The sequence below is a fragment of the Notolepis coatsorum genome (assembly GCF_963971535.1).
Source record: "Notolepis coatsorum genome assembly, chromosome: 9".
Classification (NCBI taxonomy): Eukaryota; Metazoa; Chordata; class Actinopteri; order Aulopiformes; family Paralepididae; genus Notolepis; species Notolepis coatsorum.
This window is the reverse complement of record NC_140173.1, coordinates 102874450-102901060: the sequence shown is the minus strand read 5'-3', so window position 1 is coordinate 102901060 and position 26611 is coordinate 102874450. Positions and strand designations below refer to the sequence as shown.

Genomic DNA, 26611 nt, shown 5'->3' with positions numbered 1-26611 from the left:
CTTCCTTAGGCGCCTGAGGAAGTAGAGGCGTTGTCGTGCCTTCTTCACAACACTGTCAATGTGTGTGGTCCATGTCAAGTCCTCGGATATGTAGGCTCCGAGGTACTTAAAGCTGTTGACTCTCTCAACCGGTGCCCCGTCGATGCTGAGTGGGCTGTAGTCCTTGACCCCCGACCTCCTGAAGTCCACAATCATCTCCTTTGTTTTGCTGACGTTCAGGGAGAGGCTGTTTTCCTGGCACCATCCCGCCAGGACCTTGACCTCTTCTAGGTAGGCCCTCTCGTCGTTGGCAGAGATCAGGCCCACCACCACTGTGTCGTCAGCAAATTTGATGATTGTATTGCTACTCCGCTGAGCCACACAGTCGTGTGTGTACAGGGAGTAGAGGAGGGGACTCAGAACACAGCCCTGGGGGGCCCCTATGTTGAGGGTGATGGATGAGGAGGTGCAGTTGCCTGCTCTCACCACCTGGGGTCTGCCAGTCAGGAAGTCCAAGACCCACTGGCAGAGGTCATAGTTCAAGCCCAGGTCCCTGAGCTTGGCTATGAGTATGGAGGGGACTTTGGTGTTGAATGCCGAGCTGTAGTCGATGAATAGCATTCTCACATAGTTCCCCTGCCTCTTGTCCAGGTGTGATGCTGCTGTGTGCAGCACATGGGCTATGGCGTCCTCCGTGGACCTGTTGGGGCGGTATGCAAATTGCAGGGGGTCCATGTTGATGGGGAGGGAGGAGCAGATGTAGCCCTTTACTAGCTTCTCAAAGCACTTCATGGCTATGGAGGTGAGAGCTACAGGGCGGTAGTCGTTGAGGCAAGCAGGCTTGGATTTTTTGGGTACAGGGATAATAGTGGACTTCTTCAGGCAGGTGGGGATGACAGCCTGTTCTAAGGACAGGTTAAATATGTCAGTTCCTCAGTGTTCCTCACAGTGTTCCTCTCAGTGTTCCTCAGTGTTCCTCTCAGTGTTCCTCAGTATTCCTCACAGTGTTCCTCAGTGTTCCTCTCAGTGTTCCTCAGTGTTCCTCAGTGTTCCTCAGTGTTCCTCTCAGTGTTCCCCTCAGTGTTCCTCAGTGTTCCTCAGTGTTCCTCACAGTGTTCCTCAGTGTTCCTCTCAGTGTTCCTCAGTGTTCCTCTCAGTGTTCCTCAGTGTTCCTCAGTGTTCCTCAGTGTTCCTCAGTGTTCCGCAGTGTTCCTCACAGTGTTCCTCAGTGTTCCTCAGTGTTCCTCAGTGTTCCTCTCAGTGTTCTTCTCAGTGTTCCTCAGTGTTCCTCTCAGTGTTCCTCTCAGTGTTCCTCTCAGTGTTCCTCTCAGTGTTCCTCAGTGTTCCTCTCAGTGTTCCTCTCAGTGTTCCTCAGTGTTCCTCTCAGTGTTCCTCTCAGTGTTCCTCAGTGTTCCTCAGTGTTCCTCAGTGTTCCTCAGTGTTCCTCACAGTGTTCCTCAGTGTTCCTCTCAGTGTTCCTCAGTGTTCCTCAGTGTTCCTCTCAGTGTTCCTCTCAGTGTTCCTCTCAGTGTTCCTCAGTGTTCCTCTCAGTGTTCCTCAGTGTTCCTCAGTGTTCCTCAGTGTTCCTCAGTGTTCCTCAGTGTTCCTCAGTGTTCCTCTCAGTGTTCCTCTGTGTTCCTCTGTGTTCCTCTGTGTTCCTCAGTGTTCCTCTCAGTGTTCCTCAGTGTTCCTCAGTGTTCCTCTCAGTGTTCCTCAGTGTTCCTCTCAGTGTTCCTCTCAGTGTTCCTCAGTGTTCCTCAGTGTTCCTCTCAGTGTTCCTCGTAGTGTTCCTCTCAGTGTTCCTCTCAGTGTTCCTCTCAGTGTTCCTCTCAGTGTTCCTCTCAGTGTTCCTCAGTGTTCCTCAGTGTTCCTCAGTGTTCCTCTCAGTGTTCCTCTCAGTGTTCCTCAGTGTTCCTCTCAGTGTTCCTCAGTGTTCCTCTCAGTGTTCCTCAGTGTTCCTCACAGTGTTCCTCAGTGTTCCTCTCAGTGTTCCTCAGTGTTCCTCTCAGTGTCCCTCTCAGTGTTCCTCTCAGTGTTCCTATCAGTGTTCCTCAGTGTTCCTCTCAGTGTTCCTCTCAGTGTTTCTCTCAGTGTTCCTCAGTGTTCCTCAGAGTTCCTCAGTGTTCCTCTCAGTGTTCCTCTCAGTGTTCCTCAGTGTTCCTCTCAGTGTTCCTCAGTGTTCCTCTCAGTGTTCCTCAGTGTTCCTCTCAGTGTTCCTCAGTGTTCCTCTCAGTGTTCCTCAGTGTTCCTCAGTGTTCCTCTCAGTGTTCCTCTCAGTGTTCCTCTCAGTGTTCCTCTCAGTGTTCCTCAGTGTTCCTCAGTGTTCCTCACAGTGTTCCTCAGTGTTCCTCTCAGTGTTCCTCACAGTGTTCCTCTCAGTGTTCCTCACAGTGTTCCTCAGTGTTCCTCAGTGTTCCTCAGTGTTCCTCACAGTGTTCCTCTCAGTGTTCCTCACAGTTTTCCTCTCAGTGTTCCTCAGTGTTCCTCTCAGTGTTCCTCAGTGTTCCTCAGTGTTCCTCACAGTGTTCCTCTCAGTGTTCCTCAGTGTTCCTCAGTGTTCCTCTCAGTGTTCCTCTCAGTGTTCCTCTCAGTGTTCCTCTCAGTGTTCCTCTCAGTGTTCCTCAGTGTTCCTCTCAGTGTTCCTCAGTGTTCCTCACAGTGTTCCTCAGTGTTCCTCTCAGTGTTCCTCAGTGTTCCTCTCAGTGTTCCTCAGTGTTCCTCACAGTGTTCCTCAGTGTTCCTCTCAGTGTCCCTCTCAGTGTTCCTCTCAGTGTTCCTCAGTGTTCCTCTCAGTGTTCCTCAGTGTTCCTCTCAGTGTTCCTCTCAGTGTTCCTCAGTGTTCCTCTCAGTGTTCCTCAGTGTTCCTCTCAGTGTTCCTCTCAGTGTTCCTCTCAGTGTTCCTCAGTGTTCCTCTCAGTGTTCCTCAGTGTTCCTCTCAGTGTTCCTCAGTGTTCCTCTCAGTGTTCCTCTCAGTGTTCCTCAGTGTTCCTCAGTGTTCCTCAGTGTTCCTCAGTGTTCCTCTCAGTGTTCCTCTCAGTGTTCCACACAGTGTTCCTCAGTGTTCCTCTCAGTGTTCCTCAGTGTTCCTCTCAGTGTTCCTCAGTGTTCCTCTCAGTGTTCCTCAGTGTTCCGCACAGTGTTCCTCAGTGTTCCTCTCAGTGTTCCTCTCAGTGTTCCTCTCAGTGTTCCTCAGTGTTCCTCTCAGTGTTCCTCAGTGTTCCTCTCAGTGTTCCTCAGTGTTCCGCACAGTGTTCCTCAGTGTTCCTCTCAGTGTTCCTCAGTGTTCCTCAGTGTTCCTCAGTGTTCCTCAGTGTTCCTCTCAGTGTTCCTATCAGTGTTCCTCTCAGTGTTCCTCTCAGTGTTCCTCAGTGTTCCTCACAGTGTTCCTCTCAGTGTTCCTATCAGTGTTCCTCAGTGTTCCTCACAGTGTTCCTATCAGTGTTCCTCAGTGTTCCTCAGTGTTCCTCTCAGTGTTCCTATCAGTGTTCCTCTCAGTGTTCCTATCAGTGTTCCTCTCAGTGTTCCTCTCAGTGTTCCTCAGTGTTCCTCTCGGTGTTCCTCTCAGTGTTCCTCAGTGTTCCTCTCAGTGTTCCTCAGTGTTCCTCTCAGTGTTCCTCTCAGTGTTCCTCTCAGTGTTCCTCTCAGTGTTCCTCAGTGTTCCTCTCAGTGTTCCTCAGTGTTCCTCTCAGTGTTCCTCTCAGTGTTCCTCAGTGTTCCTCAGTGTTCCTCAGTGTTCCTCAGTGTTCCTCTCAGTGTTCCTCTCAGTGTTCCTCAGTGTTCCTCTCAGTGTTCCTCAGTGTTCCTCTCAGTGTTCCTCAGTGTTCCGCACAGTGTTCCTCAGTGTTCCTCTCAGTGTTCCTCAGTGTTCCTCTCAGTGTTCCTCTCAGTGTTCCTCAGTGTTCCTCTCAGTGTTCCTCAGTGTTCCGCACAGTGTTCCTCAGTGTTCCTCTCAGTGTTCCTCAGTGTTCCTCTCAGTGTTCCTCTCAGTGTTCCTCAGTGTTCCTCTCAGTGTTCCTCAGTGTTCCTCTCAGTGTTCCTCAGTGTTCCGCACAGTGTTCCTCAGTGTTCCTCTCAGTGTTCCTCAGTGTTCCTCAGTGTTCCTCAGTGTTCCTCTCAGTGTTCCTATCAGTGTTCCTCTCAGTGTTCCTCTCAGTGTTCCTCAGTGTTCCTCACAGTGTTCCTCTCAGTGTTCCTATCAGTGTTCCTCAGTGTTCCTCTCAGTGTCCCTCTCAGTGTTCCTCTCAGTGTTCCTCTCAGTGTTCCTCAGTGTTCCTCACAGTGTTCCTCTCAGTGTTCCTATCAGTGTTCCTCAGTGTTCCTCACAGTGTTCCTATCAGTGTTCCTCTCAGTGTTCCTCTCAGTGTTCCTCTCAGTGTTCCTCTCAGTGTTCCTCTCAGTGTTCCTCTCAGTGTTCCTCGGTGTTCCTCACAGTGTTCCTCTCAGTGTTCCTCTCAGTGTTCCTCAGTGTTCCTCAGTGTTCCTCAGTGTTCCTCAGTGTTCCTCTCAGTGTTCCTCTCAGTGTTCCTCAGTGTTCCTCTCAGTGTTCCTCTCAGTGTTCCTCAGTGTTCCTCTCAGTGTTCCTCAGTGTTCCTCAGTGTTCCTCAGTGTTCCTCTCAGTGTTCCTCAGTGTTCCTCTCAGTGTTCCTCTCAGTGTTCCTCTCAGTGTTCCTCTCAGTGTTCCTCAGTGTTCCTCTCAGTGTTCCTCTCAGTGTTCCTCTCAGTGTTCCTCTCAGTGTTCCTCTCAGTGTTCCTCTCAGTCAGGGACGTGCACAGGACTTTAGAAAGGCAGGTGCCGAAAAAGGAGAAAAGGGCATCAATTATTAAATGCAATGCGAGCGCGCATTTAGGTTAATACAAGTCTATGGTACATTCAGTTTCACTGATAGATGTCACCAAAACTACATAGTGTCCCTTTAATAACACAATATGCGCTCCAGACCAACAGCTGCGGGCGCCGGCGGCATGCCGAAATTAACACGCTGTGTTGACGAGAGAGAGAGAGAGAGAGAGAGAGAGAGAGAGAGAGAGAGAGAGAGAGAGAGAGAGAGAGAGAGAGAGAGAGAGAGAGAGAGAGAGAGAGAGAGAGAGAGAGAGAGACCGCATTAACTCACTTGTTAGTTGAAACGTGGTCCAGGTCAGGAGGGCTTGATGAAGTATTATGTCCACTGTCCCACAGTCACAGACTGTTGTCTTGATGTATATCCACTGTCCAGACTGCATCCAGCCAAATAGCTTATTGTTAGCAGTTAGCACAACACAAGTACTGATGAGCTGTGTCTACTGTCCGTCTTTGCCCATTTCCGCGTCGAACAGCCTGCAAACTACCTGGCGTTCTATCGCCATGCTCTAAGACAAACTCTAACCTTAACCAACTTTGAAAGAGTGCCTAAGCTTAACCGTCGAAAGAACTTGCCGTCACGCTCTAAGACAAACTCTAACCTGAACCTACTTCGAAGAGTGGCTAGGTGTTATGGTTTGACACCGACCCCAAACGCAACGACACAAGAGAGTAGGATTCAGAGTTGCCAAATACGAGGGCTTGTTTATTTGGTACTAAGAATAAGAGAAACAGGGAAAGCAAGTCAGACAAGACAGGTACAATGATCAAGGGGCAAAGTTCTGCTGCTCTGCAGCTTCTCCCGTGAGGGTTGTCTTGGGAAGCAGGTGTTGACTTCTGAACCGCTCTGCAGAATCCTCTCGGTGGGTTCTCAGATGTTGTTGCGAGACCGAGAGAGGGAGAGAGGGAACGAGTCAGTGACAGAGCAGTCTTAAACGAGCAGGAGAACAGGGTGTACAATTCTTCGTGTTAACAACACAGTGAGCACAGTTCCAAACACAGCCCAAGTGAATCTCTTCGTGTTAACAACACAGAGAGCACAATTCCAAAAACAGCCCAAGTGAAACTCTTCGTGTTAACAACACAGAGAGCTAAATCCAAACACAGTCCCAGTGAATATCTTCATGTAAACACACAGAGAATATCTTCATGTAAACACACAGTGAATATCTTCATGTAAATACACAGTCCAATTGTGAAATAATATCTTCGGTGTGAGCAAACACACAGTGAATCTCTTCATGTAAACACACAGTCCAATTGTGAAATAATATCTTCGGTGTGAGCAAGCACACAGAGGGAGATGGTAGATCCCAAAATATTATTCCATAAAGGAAATAGCAAAAATAGATAATGGCTGGGTGAGTGACTGTTTGACAAAAAGGTGGTAGTCTTCAGTGTAAATTTACACACGAAAAATGGAATAGGTCAAGAACAGTCAAAAAGATAACTCACCCAGACGAGATGCGTAATTGGAACTGGATCAACAGTGGAGGCGAGCGCGCGCCACGGGAGCAGGTATCCAAGCGAAGGCTTCTAGGAATTCCTGGAGAACAGCACAGAGAAAAAGGCAGCAGCAGCAGCAACGGGGAAAAACATCCAGAGACAAATCAAGGCGACAAAACAAGACGATCCAACAACTTAGGGTGGGGAGAAACGGGGTATAAATAATGAGGGATCGATTGATTGAAAAGCGTGGGGAAGTGAGAGAACCAATCAGCGACGTCTCTGATGACGTCAACGGGGAGAAAGCAGTGACAGCTGGGGAATGTGATTGAAAAGCGTGGGGAAGTGAGAGAACCAATCAGCGACGTCTCTGATGACGTCAACGGGGAGAAACGTGTGAACGAGGGGATAGAACCAATTGACAGAAACTGAATGAAAACATAGCGAGGGTGGTTAAAGGAACAGAACGAGTGAGAGCGCAAGGACAGAAACCTCACAGTACCCCCCCCTCCACGGGAGCCACCCGGCGACCAGGCCGACCCGGCTCGTCAGGATGGGCCCGATGGAAGTCGGTGATCAAGCCGGGATCCACGATGAGCTGCCGGGAGACCCAGCTACGCTCCTCAGGGCCGTAACCCTCCCAGTCCACCAGGTATTGGAACCCCCGGCCCCGCCGACGAACGCCCATCAACCGGCGGACCTGCCACTGGGGGTGACCATCCACTAGCACAGGAGGCGGCGGATCAGGAGCCGGAGGCATAAGGGGACAGAGGGAGACGGGCTTAACCCGGGAGACATGGAACACGGGGTGGATGTGCATGGATGCAGGAAGCTTCAGGCGCAGGGCCGCCGGACTGAGTACTTTCAGGACCTCGAAAGGCCCGACGAAGCGGGGGTTGAGCTTCTTGGCCGAGGACCGTAGCGGGAGGTCCTTCGCGGAGAGCCACACCCTCTGCCCAGGGCGGTAAGTCGGCGCGGGAACCCGGCGCCGGTCGGCACCACGACAGGCGCGCTCAGATGTTCGGAGCAGCGCGGTCCTGGTGATCTCCCAAACTCGACGGCAGCGGTCGAGGTGGACCTGCACGGAGGGAACTGCCACTTCCGTCTCCTGTGCGGGAAAGAGAGGGGGCTGGTAGCCCAGGGAGGCCTCAAAAGGGGAGAGGCCGGTGGCGGAACTGACCATTGAGTTGATGGAGTACTCAACCCAGGGTAGGAAACGGCTCCAGGACGCCGGCCTCTCGGCTGCCACACACCGAAGAGCAGACTCCACGCTCTGGTTCATCCTCTCCGTCTGCCCGTTTGTCTGGGGATGATAGCCAGAGGAGAGACTGACCGTTGCCCCCAATCCTTTGCAGAAAGCCCGCCATACCTGGGAGGTGAACTGGGGCCCCCGGTCAGAGACGATGTCCTGGGGAAAGCCGTGAAGGCGGAACACGTGGTGCGTCAGGAGGTCCGCCGTCTCGGCTGCTGAGGGAAGCTTGGAGAGGGCCACGAGGTGGACCCCCTTGCTGAATCGATCCACCACGGTCAGAAGGCAGGTGTTCCCCTGGGAGGAGGGTAGACCAGTGACGAAGTCGAGCGCCACATGTGACCACGGACGGCTTGGAACGGGAAGGGGCTGCAAGAGCCCGGAGGGTGCCTGGTGAGAGGCCTTGCTGCGGGCACAGACCGCGCAGGCCAATACGAACTCCTTGACGTCGTTCCGCATGGTGGGCCACCAGAAACGACGAGCCAGGAAGGAGAACGTGCGATGGACGCCTGGGTGGCAGGCGAACCGGCTAGTATGGCCCCACAGCAGTACCTGGGACCGGACAGAGTCGGGGACGAAGAGACGGCTCCTAGGGACGTTGCTTGGAGCACGTTGGAAGCGAAGGGCACGCCTCACCACACCCTCGATGCCCAAGGTGATGGCTCCAACCACTCGGGCCTCCGGGATGATGGGAGATGGGACCTCAGAGGGTGGAGCCCCCTTGGAGTGCATCCGGGACAGAGAGTCGGCCTTCGTGTTGCGGGAACCGGGGCGGAAGGTCAGCGAGAAGTCGAACCGGCTGAGGAAACTGGCCCATCTCGCCTGCCGACCGTTGAGGCGCCTGGAAGCGCGGATGAACGTTAGGTTCTTGTGGTCCGTCCAGATGGTAAAAGGCTCCTCGGCACCCTCAAGCCAATGACGCCACTCCTCCAGCGCAGCCACGACCGCCAGTAGCTCCCGATTGCCGGTGTCGTAGTTCCTCTCGGCGGGGAGGAAGCGACGCGAGTAGAAGGCGCAAGGATGTACCTTCTGGTCGGAAGGAGAACGTTGGGATAGGACAGCGCCCAGACCAGAATCCGAGGCGTCCACCTCCACGATGAACTGTCTCTTGGGGTCAGGGTGGAGCAGGATAGGGGCGGAAGTGAACCTTCTCTTGAGGGAGCGGAACGCAGCGCATGCCGCTGGGGACCAGTCGAACGGCAGAGCGGGGGAGGTCAGCTTGGTAAGAGGCTCCGCCACTTGACTGTAGTTCCGGATGAACCTTCGGTAGAAGTTGGCGAACCCGAGGAAACTCTGTAACTCCTTCCGAGTGGTGGGTTCCGGCCAATCCTCCACAGCCTGGATCTTGCGAGGATCCGCTCGGGTCAAGCCCTTCTCAACGATGAAGCCCAGGTACTCGACGGAGTTGGAGTGGAAACGGCACTTCTCCGCCTTGACGAAGAGCCGATTGTGGAGGAGGCGCTCCAGCACCCGGCGAACATGCAGGATGTGTTCCTCGAGGGTCCTGGAAAAGATAAGAATGTCGTCCAGGTACACCACCACGAACACCTCCAGCATGTCACGGAGGACATCGTTCATGAGTGCCTGGAATACCGCCGGGGCGTTGGTGAGGCCGAACGGCATAACAAGGTACTCATAGTGGCCCCTGGGGGTCTTGAAGGCGGTCTTCCATTCATCGCCCTCACGAATACGGACAAGATGGTAGGCACTTCGGAGATCCAGCTTGGTGAAGAACGAGGCCTGGGTCAGTGGCTCGAAGGTGGAGCTCATGAGAGGTAGGGGGTATTTGTTCTTGATGGTGATCTCGTTGAGCTGACGATAGTCGATGCAGGGCCGCAGGTCCCCATCCTTCTTACCAACAAAGAAGAACCCGGCTGCCACCGGGGAGGAGGAAGGCCGAATGAGTCCTGCTTCCAATGACTCAGAGATGTAGAGATCCATCGCCTTCTTCTCCGGGACAGTCAGACTGTAGAGGCGGCTGCCGGGAAGGGGAGCCCCTTGGCGGAGGTCGATGGCGCAGTCATAGGGGCGGTGAGGTGGAAGGGCCTGAGCCCTGGTCTTACTGAATACCTCCATGAGGTCGTGGTACTCGGGAGGAATGGACGAGGGGTCCGGGGGCAACTCACCAGCCGGTCTCCGGGGCGGGGGACAGGACGCCGCCTGCAGACAGCGGGCGTGACAGGAGGAGCTCCAGCCCCTGATGGTACCGGAGGACCAGGCGATGTGGGGCTCGTGCAGCGCGAGCCAGGGCCTACCCAGGACCACCGGGACAAGGGGGGATTGGGTAATGAGGAACTGGATTCTCTCGACGTGGTTCCCAGCGATGGTCAGCACGACTGGGCCGGTGCGTTGAGAGATGTCGGCCAGGCGGTGTTGGTCCAACGAAAAGATCTCCAAGGGCCTCACAAGGGCCTCAAGAGGTATGTTGGCTTGGGTGGCAAACTCGAAGTCGAGGAAGTTCTCGTCTGCCCCAGAGTCGATGAGGGCCTCCACCGTGGCACGTTGGTCCCCCCAGGCCAGGGTGACGCTCATCAGATGGTCAGGTGGCGCTGGGACTGGGAAAAACGGCTCACCAGGATCTCCCGGGGTCTTGGTGAGCCCGATCTTTTGGCCGGATAGGGCAGTCGGCGAGAAAGTGTCCCGTACCTCCGCAGTAGAGGCAGAGATCGGACCTGAGCCTTGCCTGACGCACCACCTGGCTCAGACGAGAGCGTCCCAGTGGCATGGGTTCCTCTTTGCGCACCAGACGGGGAAGCCTGTTACCATCAGTAGTGTTGGGGACGGGGCGTCCAGGAGTCCGGGGTGCCTCAGGAGGTGACTGTCGGGTCCTCTCGTGCCTTCTCTCCAGGAGGCGTCCGTCAATACGGATGACAAGGCTAAACAGCTCCTCGAGGGAGTCGGGCACCTCCCTGGTAGCGAGCTGGTCCCGAACTGCGTCACTGAGCCCCCTTATGAAGGTTAAGCGAAGAGCAGGCTCGTTCCATCCGCTCTCCACCGCCGCCAATCGGAACTCCATGACATAGTCACCCTGCTGCTCCCTTGTCGGAAGGTCCCCAACCGGGCTCCAGGGTCCAGACCTCGGGCTGGATGGTGGAACACTCTGCGGAGCTCCGCCACGAAGTCTGGGTAGGAGAACAAAAAATCTGCCTCCATTGCCCAGGAGGAAGTGACCCACTGGGCAGCATGGCCTGAAAGTAGGTTGGTTATATAAGCCACTCGGGACCCATGAGCAGAAAAACGGCTTGGTTGATGACGGAAAACCAACTCACATTGCATGATGAATGTGGCACACTCCTCGGGATTACCGTCGAACAGCCGTGGGACGGAGAGATGGGGTTCCCGAGGTGCGAGATCTGCTGGGGCTGCGGGGAATGTTCCTGAAGGGTGTGAGAGATGAAAAGTATTAACGGCGTCGCCCAGCGAGTTAAGCTGGGCGAGAATCTCGGACTGTTGTCTCGCCATAGCGGCCATAGAACCCTGCATGGGCAGGACCTGGTCCCTGAGGTCCTGCACCGCAGCCGCAGCCCGCTCTAATTGGAGACCGTGATCCCTGGTCAACTCGACTTGAATAGCAAGTGCGGTTCTGACCCTCTCTGTGTCGGCTGGGGTCGTCATATTGTTGGTTGGATCGTAATGTTATGGTTTGACACCGACCCCAAACGCAACGACACAAGAGAGTAGGATTCAGAGTTGCCAAATACGAGGGCTTGTTTATTTGGTACTAAGAATAAGAGAAACAGGGAAAGCAAGTCAAACAAGACAGGTACAATGATCAAGGGGCAAAGTTCTGCTGCTCTGCAGCTTCTCCCGTGAGGGTTGTCTTGGGAAGCAGGTGTTGACTTCTGAACCGCTCTGCAGAATCCTCTCGGTGGGTTCTCAGATGTTGTTGCGAGACCGAGAGAGGGAGAGAGGGAACGAGTCAGTGACAGAGCAGTCTTAAACGAGCAGGAGAACAGGGTGTACAATTCTTCGTGTTAACAACACAGTGAGCACAGTTCCAAACACAGCCCAAGTGAATCTCTTCGTGTTAACAACACAGAGAGCACAATTCCAAAAACAGCCCAAGTGAAACTCTTCGTGTTAACAACACAGAGAGCTAAATCCAAACACAGTCCCAGTGAATATCTTCATGTAAACACACAGAGAATATCTTCATGTAAACACACAGTGAATATCTTCATGTAAATACACAGTCCAATTGTGAAATAATATCTTCGGTGTGAGCAAACACACAGTGAATCTCTTCATGTAAACACACAGTCCAATTGTGAAATAATATCTTCGGTGTGAGCAAGCACACAGAGGGAGATGGTAGATCCCAAAATATTATTCCATAAAGGAAATAGCAAAAATAGATAATGGCTGGGTGAGTGACTGTTTGACAAAAAGGTGGTAGTCTTCAGTGTAAATTTACACACGAAAAATGGAATAGGTCAAGAACAGTCAAAAAGATAACTCACCCAGACGAGATGCGTAATTGGAACTGGATCAACAGTGGAGGCGAGCGCGCGCCACGGGAGCAGGTATCCAAGCGAAGGCTTCTAGGAATTCCTGGAGAACAGCACAGAGAAAAAGGCAGCAGCAGCAGCAACGGGGAAAAACATCCAGAGACAAATCAAGGCGACAAAACAAGACGATCCAACAACTTAGGGTGGGGAGAAACGGGGTATAAATAATGAGGGATCGATTGATTGAAAAGCGTGGGGAAGTGAGAGAACCAATCAGCGACGTCTCTGATGACGTCAACGGGGAGAAAGCAGTGACAGCTGGGGAATGTGATTGAAAAGCGTGGGGAAGTGAGAGAACCAATCAGCGACGTCTCTGATGACGTCAACGGGGAGAAACGTGTGAACGAGGGGATAGAACCAATTGACAGAAACTGAATGAAAACATAGCGAGGGTGGTTAAAGGAACAGAACGAGTGAGAGCGCAAGGACAGAAACCTCACACTAGGCTTAATAACCAGTGATTTCTTTTTTTTACATATTTGTTTCACATGTATGTGTAAGATTTTAACTGTTTGTTGGTTTCCTTAAACATATACGTGAATGAACAAAATTAAGTAAAAAAATATATATATATATTAAAACATTTAAAAAATATTTGCGATCAATCGATCTGGATTTGTCTTAAAAATGCCCATCCCTACTAACTTGTGTCTCATGCCTGTGTTTTGAGGCGTGCTGACAGGCTTTGGTCACATAGGGATTATTAAAGATGTATTGTATAGTATAGCATATCATATCATATAATCTCATATCATATTATATTGTGTAATATCATACATCATCTCATATATTATTACATGTAATATCATCATATATTATATAATATCATATAATCTCATATATCATCTCATATTATATGATATAAACTCATATATCATCTCATATCATATTATATCATGTAATATCATCATATATTATAATATATTATATCATCTCATACCATATTACAGTATATCATGTAATATCATCATATATTATATCACATCATAAGGGAGCTTAGTCACTTTCCACAGGATGCAGGACAGTTAGTGGCAGCAGTGGCTACTGTAACCATATAGTTCAGTCTTAAAGGAACACGCCAACATTTTGGGAAATTATCTTCCCGTCTTCTCCAGAGAGAGACAAGAAGATAGATCTCTGTGCGTTTAGTAGAAAGCTATCTGGCTGCACATTAGCCTAGCTTAGCACAATGAATGGAAGCGGACATGACCGGTTAGCCTAGGCATTGTCCGACTAACACCTCTAACCGGTCATGTGCTAAACTAGGCTAACATGCAGCTAGATAGCTCTCTACTGAATGCACAGAGAGGAAACTGGTATCTATCTTGTCTCTCTCTGTAGAAGACGGTAAGCTAATTTCCCCAAATGTTGGCGTGTTCTTTTAAGACTTTTTGGACCACAATACTGTTTTAAAAAAGAAAGTTAGGTTCAGCAACAATCCATTTGTTTCACGTTTTATTATAAAAAGGACGTGTCTGACTTACAGAGGGAGGGAGCCTTGGTTTAGTTTATTCAACAGTTGTATGATGCAATGCTATCTAGAGTGGCATTGAATAATACACCACACTACACACAAACATGTATTTCCATTGAGGTGCTTGATCTTTGAAAAGGTCATTCTTAAATGTGGGTAGTATAATATGACTAGTCCAAGAGGAAAATATATTCTTAAAGGAACACACCATCAATATGGGAAATGATTTAGACGAGAAGATAGATACCAACCTAAAGGTAACCGGCTAGCTTAGCACAAATGAGTGGAAACGGATACAGATCACTAGCCTATCTTAAAACTCTGGGAGAGGTGTTTTCAGCCAACAGCTAGGCTAGCTGGATTAATTAGCCATTAATTTGTGCTAAACTGGACTAGCTTGCAGCTTTCTACTGAACACACAGAGAGGAAATTGGTATCTATCTTGTCTAGTTCTGGAGCAGACAGTAAGCACATTTACAATAATGGTGGCATGTTCCTTTAAATGTGGGTACCATAATATTGAAATTAAATTGAATATTGTATAATTGTTGGGTGCATTTTGTTGTCTTTCCACAGGTTGGCTTTCCTGGTTTGGGAACAGTTTAGTGATCTTCATCTTATACAGACAGAGGGCTTCGCTTCAGCCAACAGACTTCCTCACATTAAACCTGGCCATCTCTGATGCCAGCATCTCAGTGTTTGGCTACTCCAGAGGGATTCTGGAGATATTCAACATCTTCAAGGATGGTGGCTTCCTGATCACCTCCATCTGGACATGCCAGGTAACATCCAGACCAAGATACAGGCAGTGTTGTTGTTTGTAAACATCTGGGCGTGCCAGGTAACATCCAGACCAAGATACAGGCAGTGTTGTTATTTGTAAACATCTGGAAGTGCCAGGTAACATCCAGACCAAGATACAGGCAGTGTTGTTATTTGTAAACATCTGGAAGTGCCAGGTAACATCCAGACCAAGATACAGGCAGTGTTGTTATTTGTAAACATCTGGAAGTGCCAGGTAACATCCAGACCAAGATACAGGCAGTGTTGTTATTTGTAAACATCTGGACGTGCCAGGTAACATCCAGACCAAGATACAGTCAGTGTTGTTATTTGTAAACATCTGGAAGTGCCAGGTAACATCCAGACCAAGATACAGGCAGTGTTGTTATTTGTAAACATCTGGAAGTGCCAGGTAACATACAGACCAAGATACAGGCAGTGTTGTTGTTTGTAAACATTTGGATGTGCCAGGTAACATCCAGACCAAGCTACAGGCAGTGTTGCTTTGTTCATGTTCACAAATGTTGGTTCGACTTTGCTGGATCACAGCAATAACATTAATTCTTAAACATTTGTATATAAATACATGTTTATTTTGCTACTCTCTACCACCAATTGATATAACACAATAGTGATTATACCTATATCCAGTTTACATTTCTTTTTTAGATAGCTGTTCTAGACACTGGTGTCTGGTAGAACATTCCCTTGTTTAGCTGTTCTAGACACTGGTGTCTGGTAGAACATTCCCTTGTTTAGCTGTTCTAGACACTGGTGTCTGGTAGAACATTCCCTTGTTTAGCTGTTCTAGACACTGGTGCCTGGTAGGACATTCCCTTGTTTAGCTGTTCTAAACACTGGTGCCTGGTAGGACATTCCATTGTTTAGCTGTTCTAAACACTGGTGCCTGGTAGGACATTCCATTGTTTAGCTGTTCTAAACACTGGTGCCTGGTAGGACATTCCCTTGTTTAGCTGTTCTAAACACTGGTGTCTGGTAGGACATTCCCTTGTTTAGCTGTTCTAAACACTGGTGCCTGGTAGGATATTCCCTTGTTTAGCTGTTCTAGACACTGGTGCCTGGTAGGACATTCCCTTGTTTAGCTGTTCTAAACACTGGTGCCTGGTAGGATATTCCCTTGTTTAGCTGTTCTAGACACTGGTGCCTGGTAGGACATTCCCTTGTTTAGCTGTTCTAGACACTGGTGCCTGGTAGGACATTCCCTTGTTTAGCTGTTCTAGACACTGGTGCCATAGATGGAAAGCAAGTCAATACAGTGAAAAAACAGCAACAGCTTTCTTTTAAGTAAATAAGTAAATGTCTCTGATTTTGAGTTATTATTGTGAACAATTGCCAATATGATCTGGTGTCTGTCCCTTCATCTGTCCTCACTGTCCCTTATATTACTGTATGTCCCTTCATCTGTCCTCACTGTCTCTTCATCTGTCCTCACTGCCGCTTCATCTGTCCTCACTGTCCCTTCATCTGTCCTCACTGTCCCTTATATTACTGTATGTCCCTTCATCTGTCCTCACTGTCTCTTCATCTGTCCTCACTGTCTCTTCATCTGTCATCACTGTCCCTTCATCTGTCCTCACTGTCTCTTCATCTGTCCTCACTGTTCCTTATATTACTGTATGTCTCTTCATCTGTCCTCACTGTCTCTTCGTCTGTCCTCACTGTCTCTTCGTCTGTCATCACTGTCTTTTCGTCTGTCCTCACTGTCTCTTCATTTGTCCTCACTGTCTCTTCGTCTGTCCTCACTGTCTCTTCATCTGTCCTCACTGTATCTTCATCTGTCCTCACTGTCTCTTCATCTGTCCTCACTGTCTCTTCATCTGTCCTCACTGTCTCTTCATCTGTCCTCACTGTCTCTTCATCTGTCCTCACTGTCTCTTCATCTGTCCTCACTGTCTCTTCATCTGTCCTCACTGTCTCTTCATCTGTCCTCACTGTCTCTTCATCTGTCCTCACTGTCTCTTCATCTGTCCTCACTGTCTCTTCGTCTGTCCTCACTGTATCTTCATCTGTCCTCACTGTCTCTTCATCTGTCCTCACTGTATCTTCATCTGTCCTCACTGTATCTTCATCTGTCCTCACTGTCTCTTCGTCTGTCCTCACTGTATCTTCATCTGTCCTCACTGTATCTTCATCTGTCCTCACTGCATCTTCATCTGTCCTCACTGTCTCTTCGTCTGTCCTCACTGTCTCTTCATCTGTCCTCACTGTCTCTTCATCTGTCCTCACTGTCTCTTCATCTGTCCTCACTGTCTCTTCATCTGTCCTCACTGTCTCTTCATCTGTCCTCACTGTATCTTCATCTGTCCTCACTGTCTCTTCATCTGTCCTCACTGTCTCTTCATCTGTCCTCACTGTCTCTTCATCTGTCCTCACTGTCTCTTCGTCTGTCCTCACTGTCTCTTCATCTGTCCTCACTGTCTCTTCATCTGTCCTCACTGTCTCTTCATCTGTCCCTTATATTACTGTGTGTCCCTTCATCTGTCCTCACTGTCCTTGTATGTCCACACATCATGCTGTTGTTGTGCGTGTGTGTGTGTGTGCGTGTGTGTGGAGAGGATTGCACTAGCATCCCAGTAGGCTGGAGGTTAAACCTGCAGTCAGATTACTACCATAGGCCTCGTTATGTATCCAAGCCACATGGCGCCTGTCCACAACCAGGAGGAAAACACACGCATGTTAGGTTTAATGAAGAGGTTTTGTTTTGTTTCTGAAATATACTGTAATCTATATGCCATTAGTTGGACATTTCTATCCAAAGTGCCATACTGTACCATGATAATAAAAAAAGAAAAATTGTGCATTTTATATAGCAGCTTTTATCCAAAGCGCTTTACAATCATTGTTCCTCACATTTTACCCGTTCACTCACACATTCACTGTAAGGTCTGCGTGTGTGTGTGGGTCACAAGCAGATAATAGGGACTCTTTAAGTTATCCGTGTATGAATAACCACTAAACTGCTTATGCAGACATTAAGGAGAAGGGGTAAAATAAAGAACAAAAAACAACCTTTACAGGTGGAAGCCTCAAAGTGAGTATTTAAGAAAATAAGTAAAGTCCAAAAAACAGGACGACACTCAATAAAGAGGTATTGTAGAAAAATAAATAAGCCACAAAGGCAACTCCTAAAAACAGAGTTTATATTGAAAAACATAAAACAATAAACCTCCACCAAGGGAGTTTATGTGCCGCAGTAGGCAAAGGACAGTTCCAAAAGAACAAAAGAAAACCATAAAACCATATAGAGGCTCAGCCTCTATAAAATAAAGTGTCAAATAAGCCACTAGCCCAAAACCAGGATGGCTACAGAGGGTTACATGCTAAATAGGGCAGCACTTTAATATAATAAGCCTGATCAAAAGGATAGCCAACAGAGGCTGCGTTTACATGGACAGTTTATTCCCCTTTTCATTCGGAATTAACGTTAAATCCTATTTAAAGTTATCATGTAAACATCTGAAAATACTTAATTCCGAATGAAAATGGCCATTCCGAAATAAAATTAATTCCGATGTAAGTGGCCGGTTTATTCCGTTTATCATTCCGAATTAAAGCTTTTTCTGTCCATGTAAACGCTTTTTCGGAATTAGTTCCCCCCGGTCTTTCTGCACATGATCGCGCATAGGCTACAGTACACGTAGATGATCGCGAACAGGGGCACATATTGTTCCATAGCATACGCCTTCAGTTGATCATGACAAATCCTCTCTTACCTTGACGATTAAAAAGCCTCCATAATTTAGTAAATAAAGCTGTAGCCAGCCAGCTAGTATTGATGCTATACAAAATGCTATCCACAAAATAGCTACATAGCTAACCAACTAAATACAATGGTATCCTGAGGTAACGTTAGATACAACGTTTGCTAGTCGAAATGACTGGACACACACAGGGACAAGTTAAACATCAATCAATTAATTTATTCCAACAGGTAGTTTGAGCTGCATGTGAGCCGCGGTCTTTCTCTCCTCTCCTTTGGAAACGAATGATGATACGTTAGCTAGAAAAAGCACAGAACCAGCCGGCAAAAGTGAAGCTGCTAGCAACAGACACTATAATACTTCCGTCGGGGGATTTCAAAATAAAAGAGCGACGTCTAAAAGCACCGTAAATAGGTTTATTTTGTACATTATCTAACGTTAACACGAACCTAAACTAACTTTAGATTAGTTTAGGTTCGTGTATAGCTATATATATATTAGATATTGTAAAGAATAAACGTATTTACGGTGCTTTTAGACGTCGCTCTTTTATTTTGAAACCCCCCGCCCGGAAGTAAAAATTATGCTTATTTGTCTGCTTGTTATCAATGGGTTGCTACATACGGGGTACAATGTTACATAGGCTGTGCGTCGATGTTGCAGAAGCATAAAGGCCTGCAACACCTTTGCTTTGTCGATGTTGTGGTGCAGTTGCTTTGAAGTTGCTGTAGCATTTAGAGGCCTTTAACGTTAGCAGAATAGACACACCGAGAGTCTGGTTAATGTTGTTTGGTACGCTAGCACAGTAGCTGAGAATACCGGTCACAGCTGTTTGTTTACTTCTGGTAAACGTAATGACGTTAACATCCTGTTTACGTTTACCCAATCAGAAGCCTTCCCAGCCCCAAACCTTACGATGACTCGAAAACTCCCGATTAGACAGTGACTTTCATGTAAACACCTTGTCGGAATTAAGATTTGACATGTAAACTCGCATGATTTTTTTTTACATCCGAATGATTTGATTCCGAAGTTATAATTCGGAATTAAAAGTCACCATGTAACCGCAGCCAGAGTGTCAACGCTGCAAGATTCAAACTTAAATAGACTCAGCTTTGCCATTAGGCACAGCTGCACTGAATCAGGTGCAATCAAGCCCACACACCTGCCGACCCATGAGGCAATTAACCACAGAGGCCAGTGATTGACAGCTATCCCTCACAGGAGACGAAATAGACAGCTGTCCCTCACAGAATGGAAAAATAAAGCAAAAACCATGACATTCACACGCCGACGGTGGAGGCAACCATGCAAGGTGCCAACCTGCTCATTGGGAGCAATTAGGGTTTAAGTATCTTGCTCAAAGACACTTCGACATGCTGCCTGGGAAGAGCTGGAATCGAACCGGGAACCTCCGGATTACCAGACAACTGCTCTACCTCCTAATGCCACCATGATGGCATTATTTTAGTATAGTATGGGAACTAACCCTGACCCTGGGCAGTGTTAGTGCCATGCTTTATTGTTCTTCTTCTTCTTCTTCTTCTTCTTCTTCTTCTTCTTCTTCTTCTTCTTCTTCTTCTTCTTCTTCTTCTTCTTCTTCTTCTTCTTCTTCTTCTTCTTCTTCTTCTTAATAATAATAATAACATGCTCTATATATATGAACATATCAGAAAGGAATATTGATATATATATTTATATCACAAACATGGTGCTGACCCCTGCATTTGGACTCTTTGGACTAATTATTTGGTTTTGAACACACAGTTGTTCATTGAGCCCGACAGGACCTGAGCATGATTCAGTAATTAACGTTACAGGGCCTTCAGAAAATAACACAAAATAAGTGTTAAATAGCTCTACATTCCGACAGACATCACTGATATAGTGTCTGGTCAGTAACATGGGTCTCCCAGTCCCTCCACTTTGCAGTAAACAGCCATCACTGATATAGTGTCTGGTCAAGTGGGTTCACATCAAAAGATGTGAATCCCTACCCACATTGAAAACCGCTCTTAAAGAGCACCTACGGGCTGCAATTTGAAACTGGCCACTGTAAATGTCCAAACCCAAACCCCCCCCCCCTCCCCCCACCCTCTCCTAATAGTCTCCTCCCCACCGTATGTATATATTCTCTCCCCACTGTATGTATATTTTTTCTCCCACCCACCCACCCACCCCCTCCTAATGTACAGTCTCCTCCCCATCATATGTATATATTCTCTGTTAGGATCTATGGGTAACAGTACTGTATATTTGCATATCGTATATGTCACAAATGTAACAGTACTATATACCTGTATGTCATGTATGTCCCTATGTCATAAATGTCACTATGAATTGAAAATGGGGGACCCTGATGTAAAGTTTAAACAAGACACACGTCTTTCTCTGGTCAGCATCCCCTTAACAATTGTGTGTATTGAGTCATACCGTATTGTACCCATTCTGCAATCTGTTAAATAAAGTTTTCATTCATTCATTCATTCATTCATTCATTCATTCATTCATTCATTCATTGTTAGTATAGCCAGGCATTGCCTACTGAAGACAATTGGATGAGAAGATGTAAAATATGTCATGTTAGCTAACAGGGATACATAGATGATATGGACTTAATAGGATATTTCACTTCAGTAGAACTTTCAGCATTCTTACCTCTTAGGTCATCAACAAATACTGTAAGCTAGTGACCACTGCTGTCCCTGTCGACCACTGGCAACACCACTATTCCTCCCAGGTGATTGATTGATTGATTGATTTTTATTGTGGAGTAAAAGACAGCATCCAAGGGATAAAAACATGAGAAAGTGCAAGCACTTATTTCCATCATGGTCCCTGATTTTGGACATCATAAAACATAGAGCATCATAATAAAACAGAGCATCGTAATAAAACATAGAGCATCATAATAAAACATAGATCATCATAATAAAACAGAGCATCATAATAAAACATAGAGCGTCATAATAAAACATAGATCATCATTTCATCATTTGATCATGATGATCATTTGACAACTTAGGATGGCTTAGAGTAGACGACAGAGTACAGCAACTTGCAATGGGCCTGGTCTACAAGATACACTACACGACCAAGGTACCCATGTACATGTCAAAATACTTCCCAAAGGTCAGTGAATACCACGATCACAACACCAGAGGGAGCTCCACAAATCATGTTAAACCCAGATTCGGCTCAAACAAGGGACTAAACACGTTTCGCAATTATGCCACATCAATGTGGAACGCCCTACCCAAAGCTGTAAAGGAATGTGAATCACTACCCACTTTCAAAAACACTCTCAAAAAACACCTACGGGAGACTGCAATTCGAAACTGGCCCCTGTAAATGTCCTAACACAACCCCCTCCAATGTAAAGTAAATTACCAAGTATGGTCTTGTCAATATTCCAATGTACAGTTTTGTTTGTACAGTTGTACAGTGTCCCCCACCCACCCCTCCTACCCAACCCCCCCCCCCCCCCCCCCCCCCACTCCTACCCAACCCCCCCCCCCCCACTCACCCAACCACCTCCAATGTACAGTCCCCCCCCCCCCACCTACCCAATCCAATGTACAGTTTCTACGGCAAATGTATATACCTTTTTTTATTTTCTGGGCTCTCTTTGTATCACAAACAGTACTGTATTTACAAATATGGTATGTCATAAAAATATAGATGTAGCAGTACTGTCTATCTGTATGTCATGTATGTCATATATGTTACGATGAATTGAAAATGGGGGACCCTGATGTAAACAAGATGAAAGTCTTTCTCTGGTCTGCATCCCCTTAACAATTGTATGTATTGAGCTGTACTGTACTGTACCCATTCTGCAATCTGTTAATAAAGTTTTCAATCAATCAATCAATCAATAATAAAAACATAGAGCATCATAATAAAACATATACTGTAGCAACCCCATAAAACACGCCCTACCCTCTCCTTCCTAGACGTGGCTATTCTATACTTCACTGGCTAGCCATTTCTTTGTGGCACGTCTAAAGCTTCCCCCCTCTTCGATGTTTTTCAGGGCCACTGGAAGCTTGTTCCACTCCAATGCCTCCATTGAATCCTCATTCACTTCCATTCATTTTGGGGACCATGTCTAAATATCATACTTTTGAAGTATAAACAAACTTACTGCTGTGCAGATTTCAATTAAACAGACATAGTGGATGACAGGGACAGCGGTGGTCAAGTCAAGTTTTCCTTTATTAATCCCCTTAGGGAAATTCAAGTGTCATAGCAGCATGGGGGGGGGGGGGGTACAGGTAGGATAGGTAGTAATAATAATAGAACATAGAACAAAGTGCAAGTAGTAATGATAATAGTGATAACAGTAGTAGTAGTAGTGAATGGTAGTGAGTGGCAGGATTCAATCAGACAGTAGTAATAGTGATGATGGTATACGTGGTATACAAACCCTGGTCATAACACACTGGTATCCCGTCGTAACACTGTAGGCGGGATCCACTAAGAATGGATTGCGCGGTGGGAATTGCACCCTTACTTACAATTCATTATGATTTGAAAATGGGGGACCCTGATGTAAACAAGACGAAAGTTTTTCTCTGGTCTGCATCCCCTTAACAATTGTGTGTATTGAGCCATACTGTATTGTACCCATTCTGCAATCTGTTAATACAATTTTCAATCAATCAATCACCTGCATGCGGATTCTGCTCCGTCTTTGCGAGCTATCCACTAACTACATTGCGCGGATGAGATACCAGACACGCCCAATATGTGTGGCTCGCGGAGCAGTCTGCACTCCTGACAGCGCTGTTGGCAGTGGCATAGGGGAGGCGCTTAGGGGGCCCCGCCCCCACTGTAGGCTATCCTCTTAGATTTCGTAACGCGGGAACAGGGCGCAGAGGGCGGGGCCCCCCCTCCCTGCTATGTTGCTAGGCACCCCGTCCCTGTCATGTGTACGCTGTAGTACAACAGTGTATCAATATAATTATTTGCTCATCTGCGATAGGGCTAGCCGGCTGATAACTGTACTTCATTGGCAGGCTGGGCAGCGTTCAAAACAAAGCGGGAAGCGCCGGTAAAAATGAAGCGCAAATACCCAAGCGGTGCGCAGAAAAACAAGATGAGAGCGAAAGCCGAACAGGAGACGGCAAAGCTACCAAAAATAACATCATTGTTCCAGCAGGCAGCAAAGGTAGACTGACTCTAACGTTACTGAAGATGCATCGGCAGTAAGCTCCCCACCCAGCCCGGCCACCGCTAGCAACCCCCCGGTCAGCTCCGAGTCCAGGCAGACAGCAGACACACAGCCCAGCCAGGCCCCCAGCCATGCTACAGCCGCCCAGACAGGTTAGAATAATAGAACGTTTTATTCGCGTACGAGTAGGCTACAGGTTACATTGGAATTGGAATCGAATCCGGAATTTTTTTAGTACATGGTTTAAATTGTGCGCACAACGCTGCATAAGTTCTATGGTAGATAAGAAATTACCATTATCTATATCACCTATTTTCTCTCACTGACTCCGGGAAGCAGAGTTGCGAGAGGCCATGTGTTAGTGTCATCAGTTATTCTGGTTAGGACCTCGGTCCAAAACCCCAACTCTCTTAAAAAAAAGCTTTAAGTGGCCGCGATGTCTATCCCATGTCACTTTATTATTGATTTAGGGGAGTGGGCGGGGCCCCATGGGCCAACCTGCGGGGGAGCCCCGAAATATTGCGCAACGCCACTGGCTGTTGGCATATTTCAGGAAGTGAAAAATAAGCCCGAAATTAGGCACACTGCAGGAAAGCAGTGTGTGTGTGTCTCTGTGTGTGTGTGTGTGTGTGTGTGTACTCCAATGTACAGTTTCTACGTCAAATGTATATACACTCTTTTTCTGGACACTTTTTGTACCACAAACAGTACTGTATTTGCAAATCTGATATGTCATAAATGTATAGATGTAGCAGTACTGTCTATCTGTATGTCATGTATGTCATATATGTTATGATGAATTGAAAATGGGGGACCCTGATGTAAACAAGACGAAAGTCTTTCTCTGGTCTGCATCCCCTTAACAATTGTATGTATTGAGCTGTACTGTACTGTACCCATTCTGCAATCTGTTAATAAACTTTTCAATCAATTCAATCAATCAATCAATGTGTGTGTGTGTGTGTGTGTGTGTGTGTGTGTGTGTGTGTGTGTGTGTGTGTGTGTGCGTGCGTGCGCGTGCCGCGTGCGTGCGTGCGTGTGTGTGTGTGTATGTGTGTATGTGTGTGTGTGTGTGTGTGTGTGTGTGTATGTGTGTGTGTGTGTGTGTGTGTGTGTGTGTGTGTGTGTGTGTGTGTGTGTGTGTGTGTGTGTGTGTGTGTGTGTGTGTGTGTGTGTGTGTGTGTGTGTGTGTGTGTGTGAGAGACGGAGAGAGGGAAAGAGAGAGAGAAACGGGTTGTTTCATTCATAACAATGGAAGCGATACAATTCTGTCGGTCGCCTCGCTTAAAAAGTCGGTCGCCTAGCTGGCAAAAATTGCCCGCCATGTGCGTTGGACTATAGACACACAATACAAATTAAGCAAGCTCTATACATTATGAAGTAAACTAAATACAATATGAAATTAACGGAATAATAATGGTGAAAAATACATTATGGACATACATTTTTCACCATTAGTATTCTGTTCATTTTGTATTGTATTTAGTTTACTTCATAATGTATAGAGCTTGCTTAATTTGTATTTTCATGACACATTGCGTCCTGGGTTTTTGTCACTCTCTTTCGTCATTGCATATGTTTGTAATGTCCTATTCCAATTACATTTGTCACATATAATTGTACTATATTCTATTGTGCTATATTTAATTTAGTTTATATCCCATTTAATTGTATTCAATCTCTTTATTAAGTTGTAAAGCCCTGGCCTATATTTGATTTCATAATTATATTATATTCTAGTGAAGGAGAGGAGTTATTTTTCATTTAATAATAATAATAATAATAATAATAATAATAATAATAATAATAATAATAATAATAATAATAATAATAATAATAATAATAATAATAATAATAATAATAATAATAATAATAATAATAATAATAATAATAATAATAATAACTTCATAATAATAATCAGTTTCAAAATGGCGGAGGTGTCGCAAGAATAAAAAACCTACTGTACATACAGTCGATTTCATTCTCTGTTCTTCATGCACGCCTGGTGATACTAAATCCAAATTGAACTCTCCCATTTGAAATAGAAGATTTGGCCCAATCCATAGATGTGCGAGTTGGCTATAATAAGGTAATTTATAGGCCTCATATTCTATATTCTATAATATTTCAAATTGCATGGGTCCGGATGACAGAATGCAGTACTGTATAAACCTTCTGTTTAATCATCTTCCCTTTATTCATTTCCTTAGATTTGTTGTATACGTGATCTCAAGAAGGTACTGAACAAGCTCAGTGGCAGTTTTTCATGTCTGGTCATTTTTAGCATGGTGTTATTCACTGTCAAAGATGCAAAGAAAAATCATAAGTCATATTCTCCTTTGTTTCATCACAATTTAACCAAGCCTAGTAATAGACACAATATTTCTGACACTGGGAATACATTCACTGAGGTCCATAGATATCCCTAGATACCAAGAACATGCAAATGGACCTTGTAGAAGTGGAGCAATATTCCATTTACTTAGGTATGTATTTTAGGCAGATTTTCTGAAAATAGGGCTCCGGGCTTAAGAGGTTAAGGACCATGCACACTTGCATGATGGATGGTGCCTCAGGTATGAATATATTGCTCATACAGACATGCTATGAAGCAATAGAGTCAGCCGACAAGGATGACAAGGATATAGTCTATATTATATTATTTCCTCACCGCTTAGGAGACATTGGAGGGGAAATTCAATTAAGTGGAAGCTTAAAAAGCAGGAGATTGATATCAATATATATCTGCTTTGATGTGAGGTTTGAGGTAAATGTATCTTGTGTCTAACACTTAAAGCTGCAGTAGGCAACAAAGGTTTCCCAGACACCCAGAGGCTACAACTTGGCAAGCCAAAAACATCATCTCCCTGCATCGATAACAAGCAGATGTTGTTGCCAAGTGGTGTTCCCGAGGGCACGTTGTCCAAAAGTAAAGTAGACACAATGTGCAGCTGGCTATACTTGAACCTCTTCCTGCTTCAAGAGATAAGATGCAGAATATCATGTTGTCAACTATTCAACTAACTATTGTAGTGGAGGGTGTAGTGAAGGGTGTAGTGAAGGATGTAGTGAAGGGTGTAGTGAAGGGTGTAGTGGAGGGTGTAGTGCAGGGTGTAGTGAAGGCTGTAGTACAGGGTGTAGTGGAGGATGTAGTGGAGGGTGTAGTGGAGGGTGTAGTGGAGGGTGTAGTGGAGGATGTAGTGGAGAGTGTAGTGAAGGCTGTAGTGCAGGGTGTAGTGCAGGGTGTAGTGAAGGGTGTAGTTGAGGGTGTAGTGGAGGGTGTAGTGGAGGGTGTAGTGCAGGGTGTAGTGAAGGCTGTAGTACAGGGTGTAGTGGAGGATGTAGTGGAGGGTGTAGTGGAGGGTGTAGTGGAGGGTGTAGTGAAGGCTGTAGTGCAGGGTGTAGTGCAGGGTGTAGTGAAGGGTGTAGTTGAGGGT

The 26611-nt window shown here is 46.7% G+C and overlaps 1 protein-coding gene across 1 annotated transcript in view; it reads left to right on the top strand.

Moving 5' to 3' along the window:
• Positions 1-26611, top strand: part of opn6a (opsin 6, group member a) — a gene marked incomplete at both ends in the record, with an annotated part of 71936 nt that overhangs the window by 9929 nt on the left and 35396 nt on the right. The window contains one exon of the mRNA XM_084321393.1: positions 14070-14275. Coding sequence (XP_084177519.1) covers positions 14070-14275 — 206 coding nt within the window. The remainder of the gene's footprint in view (positions 1-14069; positions 14276-26611) is intronic.